This window comes from Meleagris gallopavo, chromosome 14 (genome assembly GCF_000146605.3).
Source record: "Meleagris gallopavo isolate NT-WF06-2002-E0010 breed Aviagen turkey brand Nicholas breeding stock chromosome 14, Turkey_5.1, whole genome shotgun sequence".
NCBI classification, from domain to species: Eukaryota; Metazoa; Chordata; class Aves; order Galliformes; family Phasianidae; genus Meleagris; species Meleagris gallopavo.
Genome location: NC_015024.2, coordinates 15,726,981 through 15,744,290, shown reverse-complemented (window position 1 = coordinate 15,744,290; position 17,310 = coordinate 15,726,981). Strand labels below are relative to the sequence as shown.

The 17,310-nt window shown below is 44.7% G+C and overlaps 1 protein-coding gene across 5 annotated transcripts in view; it reads left to right on the top strand.

Annotated features, from left to right (window-relative positions):
- FOXP1 (forkhead box P1) overlaps positions 1-17,310 on the top strand; it is a 301,896-nt gene that overhangs the window by 152,808 nt on the left and 131,778 nt on the right. For all 5 annotated transcript variants that reach the window (XM_010718724.2, XM_010718729.3, XM_010718728.3 and 2 more), the window contains one exon: positions 1,441-1,622. In XM_010718724.2, coding sequence (XP_010717026.1) covers positions 1,452-1,622 — 171 coding nt within the window. In that variant the 5' untranslated portion in view covers positions 1,441-1,451. Of the gene's footprint in view, positions 1-1,440; positions 1,623-17,310 lie in introns of those variants that run through there.

Below are 17,310 nucleotides of genomic sequence, written 5' to 3'. Positions count from 1 at the left end.
TACTGTTTGAACGTACTGCTTTTAACATCTCTTTCCATGGTGGTACCTGCTGGAGGCCCTGCAGCCCTTTCTTTACGTGTCCGTGCCCAGCTGGGTGCTCTGCCTCAGAGCAATGCATGATGGTGACATCCCAATGAAAACGAGCCTCTGGGTTTCACTTGATGCAGTCTTACCTGGTCCTTCTCGTGTGGGATAAGGGAGTGAAATACTCCACTTTCTGTTTTGGGCCTTGACCCTAAATTCAGATGGAAGGAAAGGAGTTGCATGAATTCCTTCTTGATTTATCTCTGGTTTATGGTCATGACTGCTGAAGAAGTGATGATGGAAGGAGTCCTTGTCCCCAGCCAGTGCTCCTGTGAACTTCCTAGGAAAGTTATTTCTCCTGGTGCTTTTCCATTAGAAATGCATTGTTTTTTCTCTCCCTTCTGTATTTTTTTTTCCCTTGTGTGTCGGAAGGGATATTTGTTCTTCCTCTTGAAGAGGCAGAGCATGGACAGAGGGAGGGATGGGCTGGAGGAAGCACGTCAATTACATTTAAATCCTGTAACTTAGGGCCCAGCAGGTGGAAGGGCCCATAAAACAGCTCATCAGACTTCTCAAAGGTAGCAGTTTGCAGCTGGAAATTGGCATGCGTGCTTTGCTTGGGGTCTTGTTGTGCTCGAGTCCTGCCAGTTAATTCACAGAAACACGCGCGAATCCCGAGAGACCCAGGGTAAGCAGTTGGGCAGACCTGCTCCAAATCCTCCTCCTCCTCCTCTTTGTGGGAGATCTTGTCCACCAAGAGCTGAGGGCAGCGTGCTGGCTGGCTGAGAATAGCTGTAACTACCATGATGGTATTAAGTCAAATACACAGTTTGCTGCAAATAAATCTGAAGGCTCTTTGCTGTATTGCCATAGTGCCTCTAAAATCAAGAAAATTGCCAAAAAGACTATGAGCAGCTGAAGCAGTTTTCTCCAGAACATCCCACATTCAGTCGAAATTGCTTGATAGGAATAAAAGTTGGGGATGAAAACTGAAGTGCTGAGCGCTGCTTCCCTCACCTGCCCCTGCATACCGTGTATCAGGTTCTTGATGTTGTCCATCACGTGTTGCAAGGGATGACTCATCGTTGCAAGGGAGAGCATCCAGATGGAACTAGAGAAGTTTAATTATGGATTCTGTGTGTTCGTTTGAAAATATTTTTTTTTCTCTAAGGGGAAAAAGATGTTGAGCAAATAATACTATATTTAGAACTGATCTTACTTACTAAAATTATAGCTGTACCAACAGATAAATAAACATAAACTAGTAGCATGAACCATTAATGAAAGATAAATCGTATGAAGGGAAATGACAAATGTTTACAGTTTTGGCAGGATTTAAAACAGGGCATGTCTCCTTATATACAGCAACTGTTTTAACAGCTGCTTTTTTTTTTCCCCTCCCCTAAATTATTTCAGGTTTTTGAGTCATGATGCAAGAATCTGGGACTGAGACAAAAAGTAACGGTTCAGCCATTCAGAATGGAGCGAGCGGTGGCAACCACTTACTAGAGTGCAGCCTACGGGAGGTGAGATCAAACGGCGAGACACCTTCAGTTGAAATTGGGGCTGCAGATTTAACACATCTTCAGCAACAGCAGGTACTGTAAGACGTATTACAATTTTCCTACCGACAGAAAAAAACACGAAGCGTTTAACGTCTCCCAACCCCTTTGTATTTGCCAATCAAAGGATGCTTTTAGGACCTGCCTCCCACATTCTGTACATTTTTGTCTGTAGAGGATTGCAGTCGCTGTATACAGGGGAACGTTGGACTTCTCTTCTTGGGGTTCTTTTGGATCAGGGCTTACTCCCGCTGCCTGAGTGTGCAGAGCCTGGTGGCAGCAATCGGGTGAGCCACCGTGTACAAATAACTGGTTTCCCAATTGTGTCACTGGGTGGAAAACATGCTAACGTTAAGTTTTGTTTTTGCAACAATTTTTAATATAACCTAGCAACCTCTATCAACAGAATGTTTTCTATTAGAGAGAAAGGCCGTGGAGGTATCTGCTGTGGCAAAACCCTGGGGTAAATAAATAAACACCCCGTGCGTCAGTACTCTTTTCAGTTCACAAGGAGCAACAGAATTACGTGTCAGCGCTTTCCCTTTGTATTTTAATTAGTGTATTTTCTGGGAAGTGACCATGTTCACCAGTATGAATTATCCCTATAATGCGTTTTGTCTTTTTTCTTGATAAAATTTAGCAGCCCTCTCAGGAAATTTTACACTGAAGTGCTGGGCACGTGTCATTAATGTGTTTGGGAACAAAGGCAGCAGTGGAGCCACCGTGAATACACTTAGCCTAACCCTCACTTTCTCTAATGCAATAAGCATTCTTAAAACCTTTTAAATAAGCGATTGGCAGCTGGTTAAGGCTCCCCTAAGCGTACTGTGATCTTTTTAGCTGGTTGTTGAGGAGAAGAAAAACCTGCACTCAGAAACAAAGCAAACTTGAGGCTTGTCGAGGAGCAGGGGACCTGGTTCGCCAGCCTAAGACAGAAAGCTGCCGTAATTAAACGAGTCAGGAAAACAGATGACACTAAAAGCGCAGACTTTGGTTGTTTCAGTTATTTCCATCGTACAGGTTTTTACTTGAAGTGAGAATGCCATCAGTGAGAAAATCACAGCCATGCTGAATTCATTACTGCAGTAGTCACACAAAACCACGGATAAAATTTCAATAACTGCAGGCCACAGTTGAGTAAACAGTTGCACTGAAACTTAATTCCTGTTGACTTTTCCCTCATTCTTCGCCAGGGGCACATTCTGATTCGTAGTGCAAAGACAACAGGGGTTACAGCTTTGATTAATATAGGACAGTAGAAGAGGATTCGAACAGTAAAATATGTTCAACGCAAAGGTCTCTTCTTAAAAAGGCTTGATATCAAAATGAGTTAATTACGCTGCCTTTCCATAGGGGCACGGTGGAATTTTCCAGTGCTGCTGCTTGTCCGCTTTGTGCACAGTGAGGCACAGAGGACACAAACACACACGTATGCACACACACACACATGGAGTAGGGCACTGCAGACCAGCAACATGCAGACCTCTGCTGTTCCTCCTATGCTCCCCGTTCCTAATCCTCACCATAGCACCAGAACCATGTGCACAGGCTGTGTTGGCCAGTGGCCGCCCATGCAAGCAGTGACGGAGCGGCAGGATCAGTGAGTGCTCCTGGGCACAGCCAGGGCTGCCCTGCTGTGGCTCTGCAGCCCCAGCTCCTGGTTGCTCATCCTCTGCCAGCCCAGTGAGTGCATTCCGTCAGCCCTCTGTTCTCAGGTGCTTAAAAGACCTTTATGTTTTGTGATTGGATCTTGCTGCTAATTGGTTCTGATGGGTAACTTTCCAGTTTCTTAGTTTATCTTTGAAAGAGCAAGTCGATTGCGAAGTTTGAAACGCTTGCTCAGAAAGATCCGATAACAAAAGAGTAATCGGAGCTAGCACAAAAATATCAATCTTTATGTTTGTAAAATATTTTTAAATACTGAAAAGAAGAAAAACCCGTTGTTTTCAGACAGCTAATGCAAGCATTTACAGATACACACGCAACACGGAGCATAATGTTTAGATGTTTCTCCATATACAACATATGCTCTCAGGTCACTTAACAGAATGCGTTCTACAGAACGCTTCTTCAATACAAATGAATGAGTTCTGAATTAAACAGCTATTTCTTAAAAGCATTTCATTCAAATCTTTTCTTTTTGCCACCTGGCACTTGTTTTGTCTGAACAAAATCAGCGGCGCTCCTTTGGGCTGTGCTGCTCAGGGTGGTTCTGAGCACGGCTGAGCGGCGCAACGCGTACAGCTGCTCCTGCAAAGCATCTGCACCCAGTTCTGGTTCACATTTTTTGTTAAATTTATGAATTTATGAGAACTAATAGCTTTGTTACGATGAGAAAGGAAAACAGAAATGCTTCACATTTTTTAGGATGCTTTAATGGGTCTACAAACTTGTAAATATTTTATCATGGAAATCTGGAGCACTGCAGATGTTCCTGTGTCTGAAGGAGTGACGTGCGGTGCGAGCTCTCTTGTGGCAAGTGCACGAGGGCTCACAGGGCACGTTCTGCTTTGCGTGTCATCTCTGGGTACAAAGAGGTGGAGTGGTGCAAAATTATTTTGGTGTTAGCAGTCTTCTAAAATGGAGCCGTACAGCTCACACTGATGTTTCTCTTTGTAACCGTGAAGCAAGATACTTTCCAAACAGCAAAAACGGTACAAGTGGCTCCTTTGGGACCACCTATGGAAGAATTGTATAAGAATGTAGATATGTGGGGGAAATCAACCCCAGGCCTCACCTAGGAGGGAAGGCAGACTTTCTTATGGGATTTTGGCACCTGCTGGAGTGGGAGGAATTGCCTTCCTGTCACTGCTGGCTCCACAGGAGGTCGGCCCTATGCAGAAGTGGATGGCTTATGGCAGAGTTGAGCGGAATGGGCAGGGTTTTTGTGAGCTCCTGTAACACCTGGCATAGTCCTGAAGATCCCCTGGGTCATCAGACTTTCTCAGGACACAGAAGCGGGTGATTGGCTTCAAGTCAGGCAGCAGGGCTCATGAACTTGCTTCCAGGGTGCCCACAGGGCCAGAAGTGAGAGACTGAAAGCCCGGGAGCGGGGCACCAGGTACATCTGGCAGCATCTCTGGTGACTCCTGGGCACCCTTCAGAACGCGTACGTGGTGCAAAGCGGGTGCCAGAGCCAGCCACGAGCTGCAGGTCAGGCTGAGCCAGGGAGGCTGGGGCAGAACGCATGTAGTGATGGGGCAGCTTGGTTACCAGGGAACGAGAAATAAAGTCGTGGGGACAGACTGCCTGTTAACATAGATGATCACAGCTTTACCCGCTTCAGTGGTTTCTGATGTCTGCAGAAATAGAAGGCTTGATACTTTAGTTCTAGTCAGGTTTTTTTAGCTTATAAAATAAATATTATTTATTATGATGTATTTTCATCCTTGGGACTGTTCATTAAAGTGTTCTTCATGTTGTTAGTAGAGAAAGAGTAATATGAATTGAACAAAGAGAATGATTATGAAGTTGAATGCTGATAGGCAGCAGCAAGACACCAAGTGCTGTGCTGCATGGTGGCAGGAATACAAACCTCCCTGCATCAATAGCGAGATCCACTTTGATACTGTACCTTCAAGTCCTGCCCCCCGAGTGTATTAACGTGGGATCTTTTGTCTAACCCAGAGTGCTTTTGAACTTATAGGAGAGATGACTTTAATAGTAATTTGTTGACATATTAGCTACGGAGATTGCAAAGAGTTTATTCTGCAGAACTGGCAGGCTCGTATCAGTGTTCGCTTAAGGAAAAAAACACACATTGCTGTTTTGCAATTGCTTGCGTTTATTGACAACCTGCGCTGAGCAGGCAGAATTGGAATGTTTGTATAATGTAAACCTATAGCTTGTCTGATGAAGTGTAGTGTACTCTCAGGTAGTGCATAGATTGCTTGATAAGAGGGGTTACAAGGTGACTGTGTTTATGACAAACCGGAACAACAATATGGATGCAACTGGTACCTGGAGAAACAAGTTTATGTAAGGAACTGTCGGGAAGTTTCTTGTCTTCACTTTTATCTGTGAGCTGAACTACACTCATTATGAAGTGTCGTTTTGTACTTTCTGGAGAGTAAATACCATTTTTGCATGTATCCACAAAAAAAAAGTTGTTGCATATAATTTTCAGCGCATCCTGGTTTGTATTTTTTACTCTTTCATTCCATACAAATGAGAAGAACAGTTTTGTTTATGTACAGGACTAGGTGCTGGTATCTGTGCCCAAGCCAATGCTTTCTTCTCAGTCGGTCACACCGACTGTCCTTGCAGTGTTGGTGGCATCACGTGAAGATGTCACAGCTTTGCTCTTTAGCTGCAGTTGTTTCAAGAACTGTTGAGATGAGAAGTGTTAGACTGAGGAAAGCAAACCCCAGAGGGAGTATGTGGCTTCTTCAGATTTTGTTCTTGTCCAAAGGTGAGGAGAATGTATGTGAAGTGGAGGCTTGGTGTATTGTCGAGAGGTGAAAGAGACAATTAGGCTAGAGAGAATTCTGACTGTATCACGGTGTAAATTAAAGTAATGAATGCTATGGTCGTTTTTTAAATAGGCTGCTGAGTTTCATCTTTTTTCTCCCTTGAGGAGAGGTTACAAACTGCATCAAGAGTTTTATGGTCCCATTGATCATGGTGTGGACTTATCTCCTCCGAACAAAACTCTAAACCAGATCTTAGATAAAGCCTTTGTTTCGTATTGACATAACTGGGTTAGACCGAATTTGTTTGTTAGACTTTAAGGGAGCGTCCATGTTGAGTCATTTTGACCAAAGAGACATAAAGCCTAATTATTAAACTGCTGTTGCTATTGAAAGAGCCACTGGAGAGTGTAGTTTAAACTACATGCAGGCTATTGGGAATGTGTCTGATTTTGCATTGCAGTACGCTGATAATTGATGATTGCATCATGAAAAGATTGCTGCGTTTGTATGGCTCTGCTGTTGTATCAGAGAATGTGAAAACCAACTTTATGCTGCTGGTAACTTCGTGCTTTTATCATTCAGACTTTTCCCTCAAGTTCTCCGATCTCCCATCGTTGAATGGAAGGTGACATGATGTCTTTTTAGTCATTCAAATCTAATAACTTTTAATCTGAAGGTTAAGTAGTGAGATATAAACTAAGAGATGATAATATCAATTTTATGTTCACTGAAGGGCACAATATACCTCTTTCTAGTAGAGGGAAAATTGTGCGTAAAATGTCTTTTGCTTTTCAATGGAAAAGCTGTGGCTCTGAGAGCTTAGGAGCGGAGCAGCGCTGGAAAAATTAAATAAGTTTTAACATAGGCTGGCTACCTTGCCTGGATTTTAGAATCGGTGATTTTTTTTCCTTAATAATTCAATTTTTAGTTCTCTTGTCAATGACCCATGCTGAGAACATTCTTGCAGCATCCTCTATCCTCGCAATTTCTAATGTCTTTGTTGTAAGTTCTTATTGACATCAACAAGCCTGACATTTTCTCTAGGTGTGGAAGGGAAAAGTGGGAACTACCACTTTGTTGCAGTCACTGAGGTTTTTTTCTTGCCTTGTTTTATTTTTTATTTCGCTTCTGAGGTCTTTGATAAATAACTGCATAACTGAGTCCTCAAAGCACCTTGACATTGGCACCCCGAGCTCTGCAGTCTCATGTACAGGCATGTACGTGCAGCAGCTGGGCCATTAGGCGTGTAATCACCTGGGTTGTGTGCACAGCCAAATCCAGGAGTCCTCTTCAGACTGTGGATGTCTATTTCTGTATTTATTTATTTCTTTTTACAGTAGCTGCTTTTACTTTTAGAGGTAACTTAAAATCATGCAGTAATCACTTGGGTTTATGTGGGCTCTTTGAAGAGCTGTAGCTGCTGAAATATGTTTGCAGGTTTGTTTTTTAACCTCGCATCTCCTGTGAAAATTCAGCAACGGCGTGTTTGTTCCCAGCTGGTTTTGTAGGTGTGCTCTCTGCCCGTCTGTTTGCTTATGCTTACTCGTAAGCAAAAAAGTTACCCATTCAGGAGTTCTGTTTAGGGAAACCGCACAAAGGAACGCTTCAAAGCTGCTCACCAGCACGTGTGTACCTTGAGAGAGACACTCAGTAGGCATCAGATACCAATTAAAGCCTCTTTCTAAGGATTGATGTTTTTAAAATTATTAGAGACTGTCCCTCCTCCATTGATCTCCGTACTTAGGGGTGACCTAACAAACAGTGCAGCCAAACCTGTGGTACAGCGAGCTTAAAAGGGCAGTGTACCTGTTAGGGAGGGAGGAAATCTTTCATTGGCATGGAAATGTTCCCCATCCTGGCCTTTCTGTCACCAGCATGTGCCTAAAAGTAAGAGCAGCAGTGCTCAGTAAGGTCACGCTATGTCTCCTGCCAGTAAAACCAGGCATGTGCCTGAATACCTTGCAGAATTAAGGTGAAGCACTTTAACACAGAGTTGCATGCATTGCTGATACTTTAAAAGCAATTTAACTTTATTTAGGAACACACTGCACGCAGGGAGGTTGCTTGGCAGTGCATGCGAGCAGAATTGTGCTGGTTTCCACTAGCAGAGCTGTTGGTTTCAGTGGAGTTTTGTCTGACTTGAATAGGTTTAAATGAGAGCAGAATCAAACGCTGCGGTTTGCTGTGTTATGTTCTTCCTCCTGTGGAGCTCCATTGGGTATCACAGCACGTGCAAAGAGTATCAGCAGCATGGCTGTAATTTATAACAGTAATGGTGTAAATAAAGGTCGGGATACAAAGTAAAATGTGAAATGCATGAATACCCCATTAATTAAAAAAAATTAACAGAAGGTAATTTGGGGATGCTTAGTGTAAATAGTGACATTATGTAATGACAGTTGAGCAGGATGAGTGCTGCTTGTTTTGTTGCTACATCCTGCATTTGTTCACCAGGCTCTTGCATTTTCAAAAGATTAAATGTATTTCTAACCTGCTTTAAATAGTGCAAATATACCTTTCTTTTTTTCCTATAAAAGCTATATATCGTATCTGTAGAGTGTCTGTAAAGTCAGTGTCATGTGTCAGACATTTCTGAAGCCTGGGGCAAGTGCCAGCTTTATTACAAGTTGGGCTTTTCAATTTATTTTTAATCACATTTCTTCTTTTCAAGATTTTTTTTCTGGGCTCTTGGAAGTGTGAGGTTTGTAAAGAGGTGGCTGGAGGGAGTCAGGCTGTGCAACCCATCCAGCAGCGTGCTGCAGAACTCAGCAGTGCAGTGCTGCTGTCGGCCCCCAGCCCTCTGCAGGGGCACATCTCAAGCAGACAGAGGAGCACAATGCACAACGTGGGTATAATTCCTCGTGTCTGAGTGCTGGCATAACCTTGGATCTCATTTAGTGACCGTAAGGATCGAGGACTGCTACAGACAGCAACATTCCTGGGCATATGGACACGCAGAGGACACTTGTGTGCTTGGAGATGGGCTGCACGTACTGACAGATGGGTGTATTTCTAATTGTGGGAGACCTGTTCTGATAGACCTTCGAGGCTAAACTAATTCCTGCAGGTGTGTTTGGGTCCTTCTTACCTTACTTCATTTAATAAGCATGCTTCTGAAGGATTTTGTTCTGTCCTAGCAAAAGGTGTCATTACTGAGGGGCGCAACAGGAATGTTTCCAATTTGAAGACGTGAAGAGAGCTCCCACTTTTCCTCCAGAATGTGAAATAATCAGAATTTTATTTCAGATAAAACCTCTGGGGCCGATACTTGAAAACTCAGCTTTTAGCTGCTGTTACACAATTTGCTGTGGGTCACTTAGCCAAATATTTGTGTAATGGTCTTTTTTTCTTTCTTTTTTTTTTTTAAAGTCTTGCCAAAGTTCAGGTGGGATTTCAGGCTTTAACAAACTGTACCTGGAAATGAAGTTAAGGAAAGGAAGGACAAAAACCTCTTCCTGCTCAAATTAGTGATCAGAGGCTGAAGGAATGTGGTTGTTGCTGATGTGCTCAGATAAATTTTCCTTAAAATTTCCTTGTTTTCATCACTGTTACAAAGAAAACCATGCCGTGAAAGAGATAGCATGATGTAGTAGCACTGCTAACCATCTCACAATCAAACTTGTTTCTAGCTGTGGGTCAGGTACATGCCAGAAGTGGGGCAGGGCTGTAGCTATTTGCTCCTCAGGGCTCTGGAGGCAGGGGGCGGATTCCCCCAGGACCTGCTGGCACCTTACACAGCAGCAGCCCTACAGCTTCGGGGTGTGAGCTGCTCTCTTAGATACAAAGCTGGGGCACTTACGTTTCTATGCTGTCACTGTTTCATATTTTTGCTTCCAAATAATGGAGTCATTCATTGGAGGAGAAAGGTCAGATGGGCATGGGGGCAGGTGAACGGGCCTTGTTGTGAAACTGTGGGGTCCAGCATCCCACAGGAAAAACAAGAAATCAAACGGGGTTTAGTTCTTCTTGTGAGAGGAGTCAGACCCTCAAAGTCAGTCTCAGCGGTCTCCATCAGACGTTATGTGGTGGCTGCTTACAGGGGATGCCTGGTCAGATTTGATCTATCCTAGGAGAAGCTCTGCTGTGGGAAGAGTGGCTGCTGTATGTCTTTATGTCGCTGTGTTGCGTTATGGACCCGCTCCTACAGCACAGTGCTCCTACAGCATGCAGCTCCTCTTAAAGGAAACTCAGAGAGAGGAGAGAGAGGTGGGTAAGTGTGTGTGGAAAGCAACCGTGTGGGATCTTGGTGGAAAGTCCACGTGTTTCCGATGAGGAGGCTGGATGTGGCACTGTTCTCTGACACTGTGCCCTCAGTTACAAGTTCTGTAAATGCAGTATTTTTATTTACTGGGTGCATAGGAAATTCTCACTGTGAACGTGCTTTGGGCTCGTTGTGTACGTGCAAGGCAGGTCGGTGTGGGTGGGGCATCATGCATGCATCATGCATGGGAACTCCATGCTTGGGGCTGGGGCAGGCTGCATCACGGGCTGCTCTGGGGCTGGGATGGACCCAGCCGTCATCCCAAACTTCCAAGGGGGCAGCTGAAATGCTTTGTTCGGATAAAATGGTCTGCATCCCCCATCTTTAATGCTGTATTACTGGTCCTAAAGAAAAACCCTTCAAGCCAGTAAACAACAAATAGCAGACTTGTCTTTTGTAGTGTTCTCGAAAGAAAAGTAAGATTATAACACTACAATGGGTTTTATTGAATCTAGGCATGAATTCATATTGAAGAAATAATCCACAGCCTCCTTTCAGTTTCTTGTCTTTTTAATTAGTGCTGGCAATGGGATTGTTAGCTTTTAAGATACAGTAAATACGAGCCTATTAATATTATTGAGCGTGCCGCTCCGCGAGGTACAGGGATGCTGTAACCACAGGTGTTTTATAGAGCAGCTGGCAGCGGGCTGTGCTGTGTGACAGACCTTCCCTTAGGGCTCAGCTGCTCGGATGCCCGGCGTGGTGGGGCAGGGTTGAGCCCTTTTTCACAACTTGGCAAGTTTAGGGAATTTAAAATACTTTCTTTTCCTTGAGAAATGATTCACCAATTCCTGCCATTATTGAGGAGGCTCTTAGAAGTGTTTTACGCTCGGCTCCAGCCCTTTAACTTGGGCAAGGGCTGGATTATAAGGGTTTAGCAGTGATTAGCTCTGTTTACAGTATTTTCTTTGCTCCGAAAGGTATGGTGTTTGCTTTGCAGAGAGGTTCTGTTTTTCAGAGTTTCAGCTGACCACCTGCTTTTTTCCCTAATTGATTATGAGGACAATCGCTAGGCACAATAAATAAAAGGTACGGTCTACCAAGGCTGTGTCGTAGGGCCTGCACGGCAACGACTCGTAAGCTGTGAGCAGAACTATGTGCCTTTCCCCGGGGCAGGGAAGTGCGTGCTGCGCTCCCGTTTGGGATCCTTCCAAGGTCACCGGGAGCCCGCGGTGGTGCCTTTGCTGGCTTTGATGGCCTCGCTGCCGCACGGCGGTGTGAGTATCCCAGCAGCAGGAGGAGCACCAGCCAGCACCTGGCTTCCCGCAGCTCTTTGCAGCTCTTTCGCCACTTAAGCACCCTAGTGAAAACTGAGCCTGTTGGGATCTTAGTGGCTGTGTTACCCATCCCAGCTGAACTTCCACGAGTTAGACGTGAGGAGAGCTCACAAAGTGAGCTCCTAGTGGCAGCGCTGACTGGATTTAGTTATTAAAGAGCGTTGCAGGAGAGATGCTGGAGAACCCTCACAGTTCTCCATCTCTGTTTATTCTTTGCGTCTATCACATTTCATCTATTGGTTCTTCTAGAAGACCATCCTAGTCTGAGAAGTCTCTCTTCTGTTGTTTTCAAGCTGGAATCTGATCTCTGCTGTCTGTCTTTACCTCACATCACGTCCCTCCATCCCCACTGTCTTGTATCAGATTGTCCTTGGAGCAGGAGATGAGCAAATGAGTGTGTCTTCTATGTAATTGTGTATGTCAATGATAAATCTTCTGAGGAGACTCAGACCACATGTTTCTGGGCTAGGCTGTGTCCCTGTATCCCAGGCTCTGGCCTTCATCAAGCCCCAAAATCTGAAGGGCAAAACAGAAGGATTGAAGGGGGAAATAAAACCCCAGTTCACTTTTAATGCACAGAGGCTGCTCAGGACCCCCGATAACAACTGCTGTCACTGCGGCTCCGTCACTCAGAGGCCATCGCTGCGGGCTGTGCCAAGTCTCTGTCGTCCACAAGACAAGACATCTGCAGTACATTTGTTTAAAGCAGGGAGATGACAAGCACTGAAACAGATGTTGGAAAACAGAGCAGCAAAGTCCTGTGCTGAGCGCAGAGCCCACCGGGCCCCGGCTGTCAGATGGCTGAGCAGTGCGAACGGCTGCTCCTGATCTGTGAGCCCTCTGCTTGGGGGTGAGCTTTGCCAGCATGCAGAGCTGCCTTTTCTGGTGCATCTGGGAAGCATGCATGGAGCAGGATCATCATTCAGCCCCCTCAGATGGGTAAAGCTTACCCACGCTGAGTGGAACCATTGGAAAGCATCGGGAGTGTCTTGGCATCCAACACCAGCATCACTCATTAGTTTGAATGAAAAGTCTGTGTGCAGCTTTATCACTGCTACAGAGAGTTTTATCACAATCAACATAAAACAATATTCCGTCTGAATCCTCTGCACCGTATTGCCATATAAAAAGCAGCTAATGTCTAGTGATCCTTGGTATATGAAGCAATTCAGGTTTATCACAAGCTGACAAATTATGCTTTGACAGCAAAGAATCCCTTTCGTACCTGATGCTCATGCTTCCTAAGACCAGCTTTTCACCTTCTCTGATCTTGTCTTTAGGAGCTGATCCCCTCATACTGGGAAGGTAGAGCTGGCGTTAAACGAGCTTGTGAGATGTGGGGATTGCTGCTACCTGCCTCGCACCCAGGGAACTCTCTCTGTCCACTGCACCCGAACTCTGGGAAAGCAGAGTAGGATTCTGCGGGCTGGCAGAGCTGCCGGCAGATGTGCTATCTGCTAACGAATGATTGTTCAGCACAATCCCATTTTCCTCTTATCCTGGTAGAAAGGGGGGAGGGATATATGCCTCTTCTTCTCATCTGTTTTTCTCCATCTCATTTTTCCTTTGTGATGTTACAGAGATGGGTGGTAGGCAACAACCTTGAAAATCATTATTGTGTTGCCCCAGTCTTCATAGGGACTTGAACCATTTACCAGAGCATTTTATGAAAGGACTGGCTCCCATATGTTTGGGTGAACATCACTGGACTGTGCTGAACCTCCTTATATCATTACTGCTTATCCAAAAGGATGAAAGGAGGGATGATCCAGGACACCTGGAGGGATGATCCAGGACACCTGGAGGGATGAAGGGACGAGAGCTCCTCTGTGCCTGCCCTGCAGATTCCTCACCTGGCCAGGTCTGGCTGTCCTGCAGATGTCCTGCAGATCCTGCGTCCAGCCAGGAGAGCCCAAGGGCTTCTTCCTGTCCCTAAAGCTGCTGCCATCTGCATGGATGGGCCTTGTGTTCAGAAATCCTGAGCTGGTACCCGGGCAGTGCCTGTGCCTGTGTGGTGTGTCCTATGCAGCCCTGCCTGATCCCTTCCAGATGGGCTCTGTTCTCCAGGTCTCCGTTCCCATCACACTGGAACAATGCAGCTGTGATGCAGGAGTTAATGTCTGCCAAGATGTGGAGCTGAGCACAGGAGGGAGGGGAAGTTAGGTGCAGAGGGAGGCATCCGCCCTCTGAAGTGGATAAGCAATGAGGGATGTGTTAGGTGTTATTTAGAGAAGTGTACCGTTATTATTTAGAGAAGCATATGGTTCCCAGGTTTGTGCTCACTGCTCCTGAAGGGGCTTTGTGACCCCAGGTCGCTGGGCAGAGCTGGCTTTGGGCTCAGCCTCGTGCCATTCCCTTGTACTGAGGCACATCTGGTGAGACCAGAAGGCACTGCACCCGTGCCCTGGTGGCCCCAGCAGCACTGATCTAGGTTAGAGCTCCCTGTGCCCATCCAGGGGTGCAGGTCTGTGGGTGCCCCCCACCTCCAGCACTGCCAGCACCCTGCTTTTCCTGAACTTCCATTCTTCAGGCTGTGTATGTGGATTAAGAACCAGACCTTGGGCATCTCTGTTTCCAGACCCAGTTGTCCCTGCTGTAAAAGCCCTGTAGCCATGAATGGGCTCTTGGTTGACAACTGCAGGCCAGCTGAAGGCAAAGGGAAGATTTAGGGGTTTGCCATGGTGACTGAAGGTACAGTCTTTGGTCACAAATTCCTTGAGATGAAGCAGTGGGAGAAGCCTTTTTGAGCCTTTAGCTCAGCATGCACACGGAGAGGAGTTTTCTGCCCAGGTACAGGTGGGTTGAGTTGGAATAGGTCAGCACTGCTCCTCGTGGGAGCGTTTGTCCGGGGCCTCAAAAAGAATGGTTACACTGGAAAATATTAATAATAATTGACCAGTAGTAGAAGAGAGCTCTTTCTGTAAATAAACTCCAGTGTAATTAATAGCTCTGTGTTTCAGAGACGTGCATGCAGACGAAGGCAGGGATGCAGTGAGTGTGTCGGGAGCTGAAGGACATCTGCAGATAAGGGTTAACAGCCTTCTGAGGCTGAACTTGTGAACCTGGGCGACTGCTCGACTTGTTTGTTTCAGTAAAACTTTTGTCTCTGCTGTGTACGGGTTTTATAGCATGTGTCTCTCATTCTCCAGGAAACACTTCAAGTCGGGTTTTTAATATAATGTTGGTAGCAAAGTATGAAGGACAGAGGAGGTAACAGAGAAGGCAACTTGCTAATGCAAAAGCAGTGTACTGAAAGTCACTTTTATTTCTTATTTATAATCTACATGCACACTCTGGGTAATAGATGACAACGCTCATTCAGTACTTTAACTTCAAAGCAGAGAGAAGGCATGGATGACAGAGCTGGGAGCTGGAACACAAAGGTACTAACAACAAGAGGAAAAATGCCTGTTTACTGGATTGCATTTGTTAGCACGCTGTCTTCAGATATTGTTCCCCCAGGAATAGTGAGAATATGTGCTGCACGAACAATGATTTAACATCTGAAAATGGTACTTAAAGAGTTTTCTGTCTGGTAGTAATGTGATGAAGGCTTCTGAATGGAACCTGGGGACTTCATTTCTTCTATTTATCTATATGTCTCTCTGGTTTTAGTCAGCGGTAATTGCATATTTAACCCCTTAAACAGGTTTAACCCTCTCAGCAGCAACTTTTTTTTCCCTTTGCTCTCATGTCTGCTTTTGTTACACTACAGCTGTGCCGAAGCATTCCTGGCCAAAAATCAGACAAACAAAGGGGATTTTGGAGAAGTTGTGGCCAGGGCAGTGCACCGAGCAGAGTACCAGGCTCCTCCTCTGCTTCTGCCTTTCCCTCTGCTTCCTTTTTAAGGAAAGCAGTGGATAATAGCAGCCACGGAAAGTGTTTTAATGGGATTCAGTGCTGCTGGGAGCTGTATAGCAGAGAATGAGAGCAAGAAAGAGAGCTGTAATGAGGGGGGGTGTTGCAGATAGGGCGGTAAATCAACAGGATGAATTTGCTGCTTACTTCAGCGCTCTACTTCTTTCCATCTTTCTCAATTAGTACTTGTTCTGGGGGGCTTGCTTAATAGCTTATGTGAAACAAATATTAACATAAATTGTTTAATTATATCAAAATCTTGAATTCCTCCAAGACGAAAAATTGTTTTTAGCTGTGAGTACATCTGCAATAAAACATCATCGAGTTAAAGTAAACGAGCTCTAAGGAAAGCCATAAGATTGTAGCTGAGCTACTTTTACAGTTTATTTTCATGGTATTTAAATTATGATACCAGTGGGTATTTTTAATTAGTGCCTCTTTAAAGTGTGCACTTGTCTACATAAGCCATGTTGGCAAATTTGACTCATTCATACAGCGGTTGCTGTAAAAGAGGCCAGCACAGCCTGCAGGAATTGGAATTAAAAGTTTCTGCAAGCTGTTGTCGACATGACCACATCTCATTAACTTAAAAAATGGAGATTATTTGCCTGAAAGCTTGATTTGACTAACAGTAATCAAATATTAGGCTCAGTGGAGAAGGAGGAGGAAAAGCAGCTTCGCTGTTGTGATCTATATGCTTAAGTGTTGTTTGGTTCACGTTAAATAGCGATGTCATATTTCTGCTTTGACACACGTAACGGGGGAAGAAATAAGGAGGCATATGGCTTTGAGAATAATCCAGGCTTCGTTCTGCTTTACGTTCTGACAGAACTATTTACCGAACTGACCGAAGATAAACATAATTTCTCTGATGATTCCAACAATAAGTAGTCAGAATTAATTATCTCGAATAGTTTCCACTGATTTATCAAAGTTTAAATACCGGAAATTGCTCCTATCTCGTTTATCTCTATCAGCTGTTAATAGGCATGAACCTTGAATCTGCACCGTCGTTTCACTGTTTTAACAAAATATGATCAGGTGGGCTGCAAAAATCTGCATCAAATCAACCGAAATAGAGAATTGCCCTTCTTATCTTGTGAGTTCTTTAAGTAGCTTGTAAAATGGAATAGCTGTGGAAAAAAAACACCTCTTTTGTGCTGTGCTTAGAGTAGGGGAGTATGAAATCAAAACAGCTCGGGAGAGAAGAAGGGTCAGAATTGGGTGTTTGGTGCCATACCTCGATGGAAGCTGTGGCACATGTCACGAAAAAACAGGGTGCAGTTAAACAAAAGAAGATAAAGTCTTGTGCCTTTTTATGTCTTTGAACTGCGAACATGTGCTGCATTTTACTAAAGGAACATGAGCCTTGAATGTAAGTAACTGGTTTTTGCATTAGGTACTCCCTGGAGGTAGCAGAAAAATATCATGTCCCTGCATGAAATGCGAATGTGAAATCTACCAGAAAGAAATATTTATGACCATTTTATGCTTGATTAGACTTGGATGACATCTGTTAGAAGACAGGGACTGGACAAAGAGAGAGACGCTCGGGGGCAAATGTTAACAGAGTTGTTTAGATGATGCTGGGGCAGGAGCGTCCATTTACTGCCAGGCAAAACATAGGAATTGTGTTAGCGAGAGTGCAGCTGACAAGAATTCGCTGTGATGGAGACACTGTAAACTGACTGGCTGGAACAGTAAAATGCAGCTGTTGATATTCACTGCACTGCCACGATTTATGGCCAGGTATCTCAGCTAAACACAGATACTGTAACTTGCAGGGAGCAGATGCATTAACAAAGTTATATAAATGTGAGTCAGCTATAAAAAAGCGACATCTCCACTTTTTAAAGTTGTTATTCCACCAGGCTGCACGTCCAGTGGAAAGGACTTTAAAGGAATAAAAAGGAAAA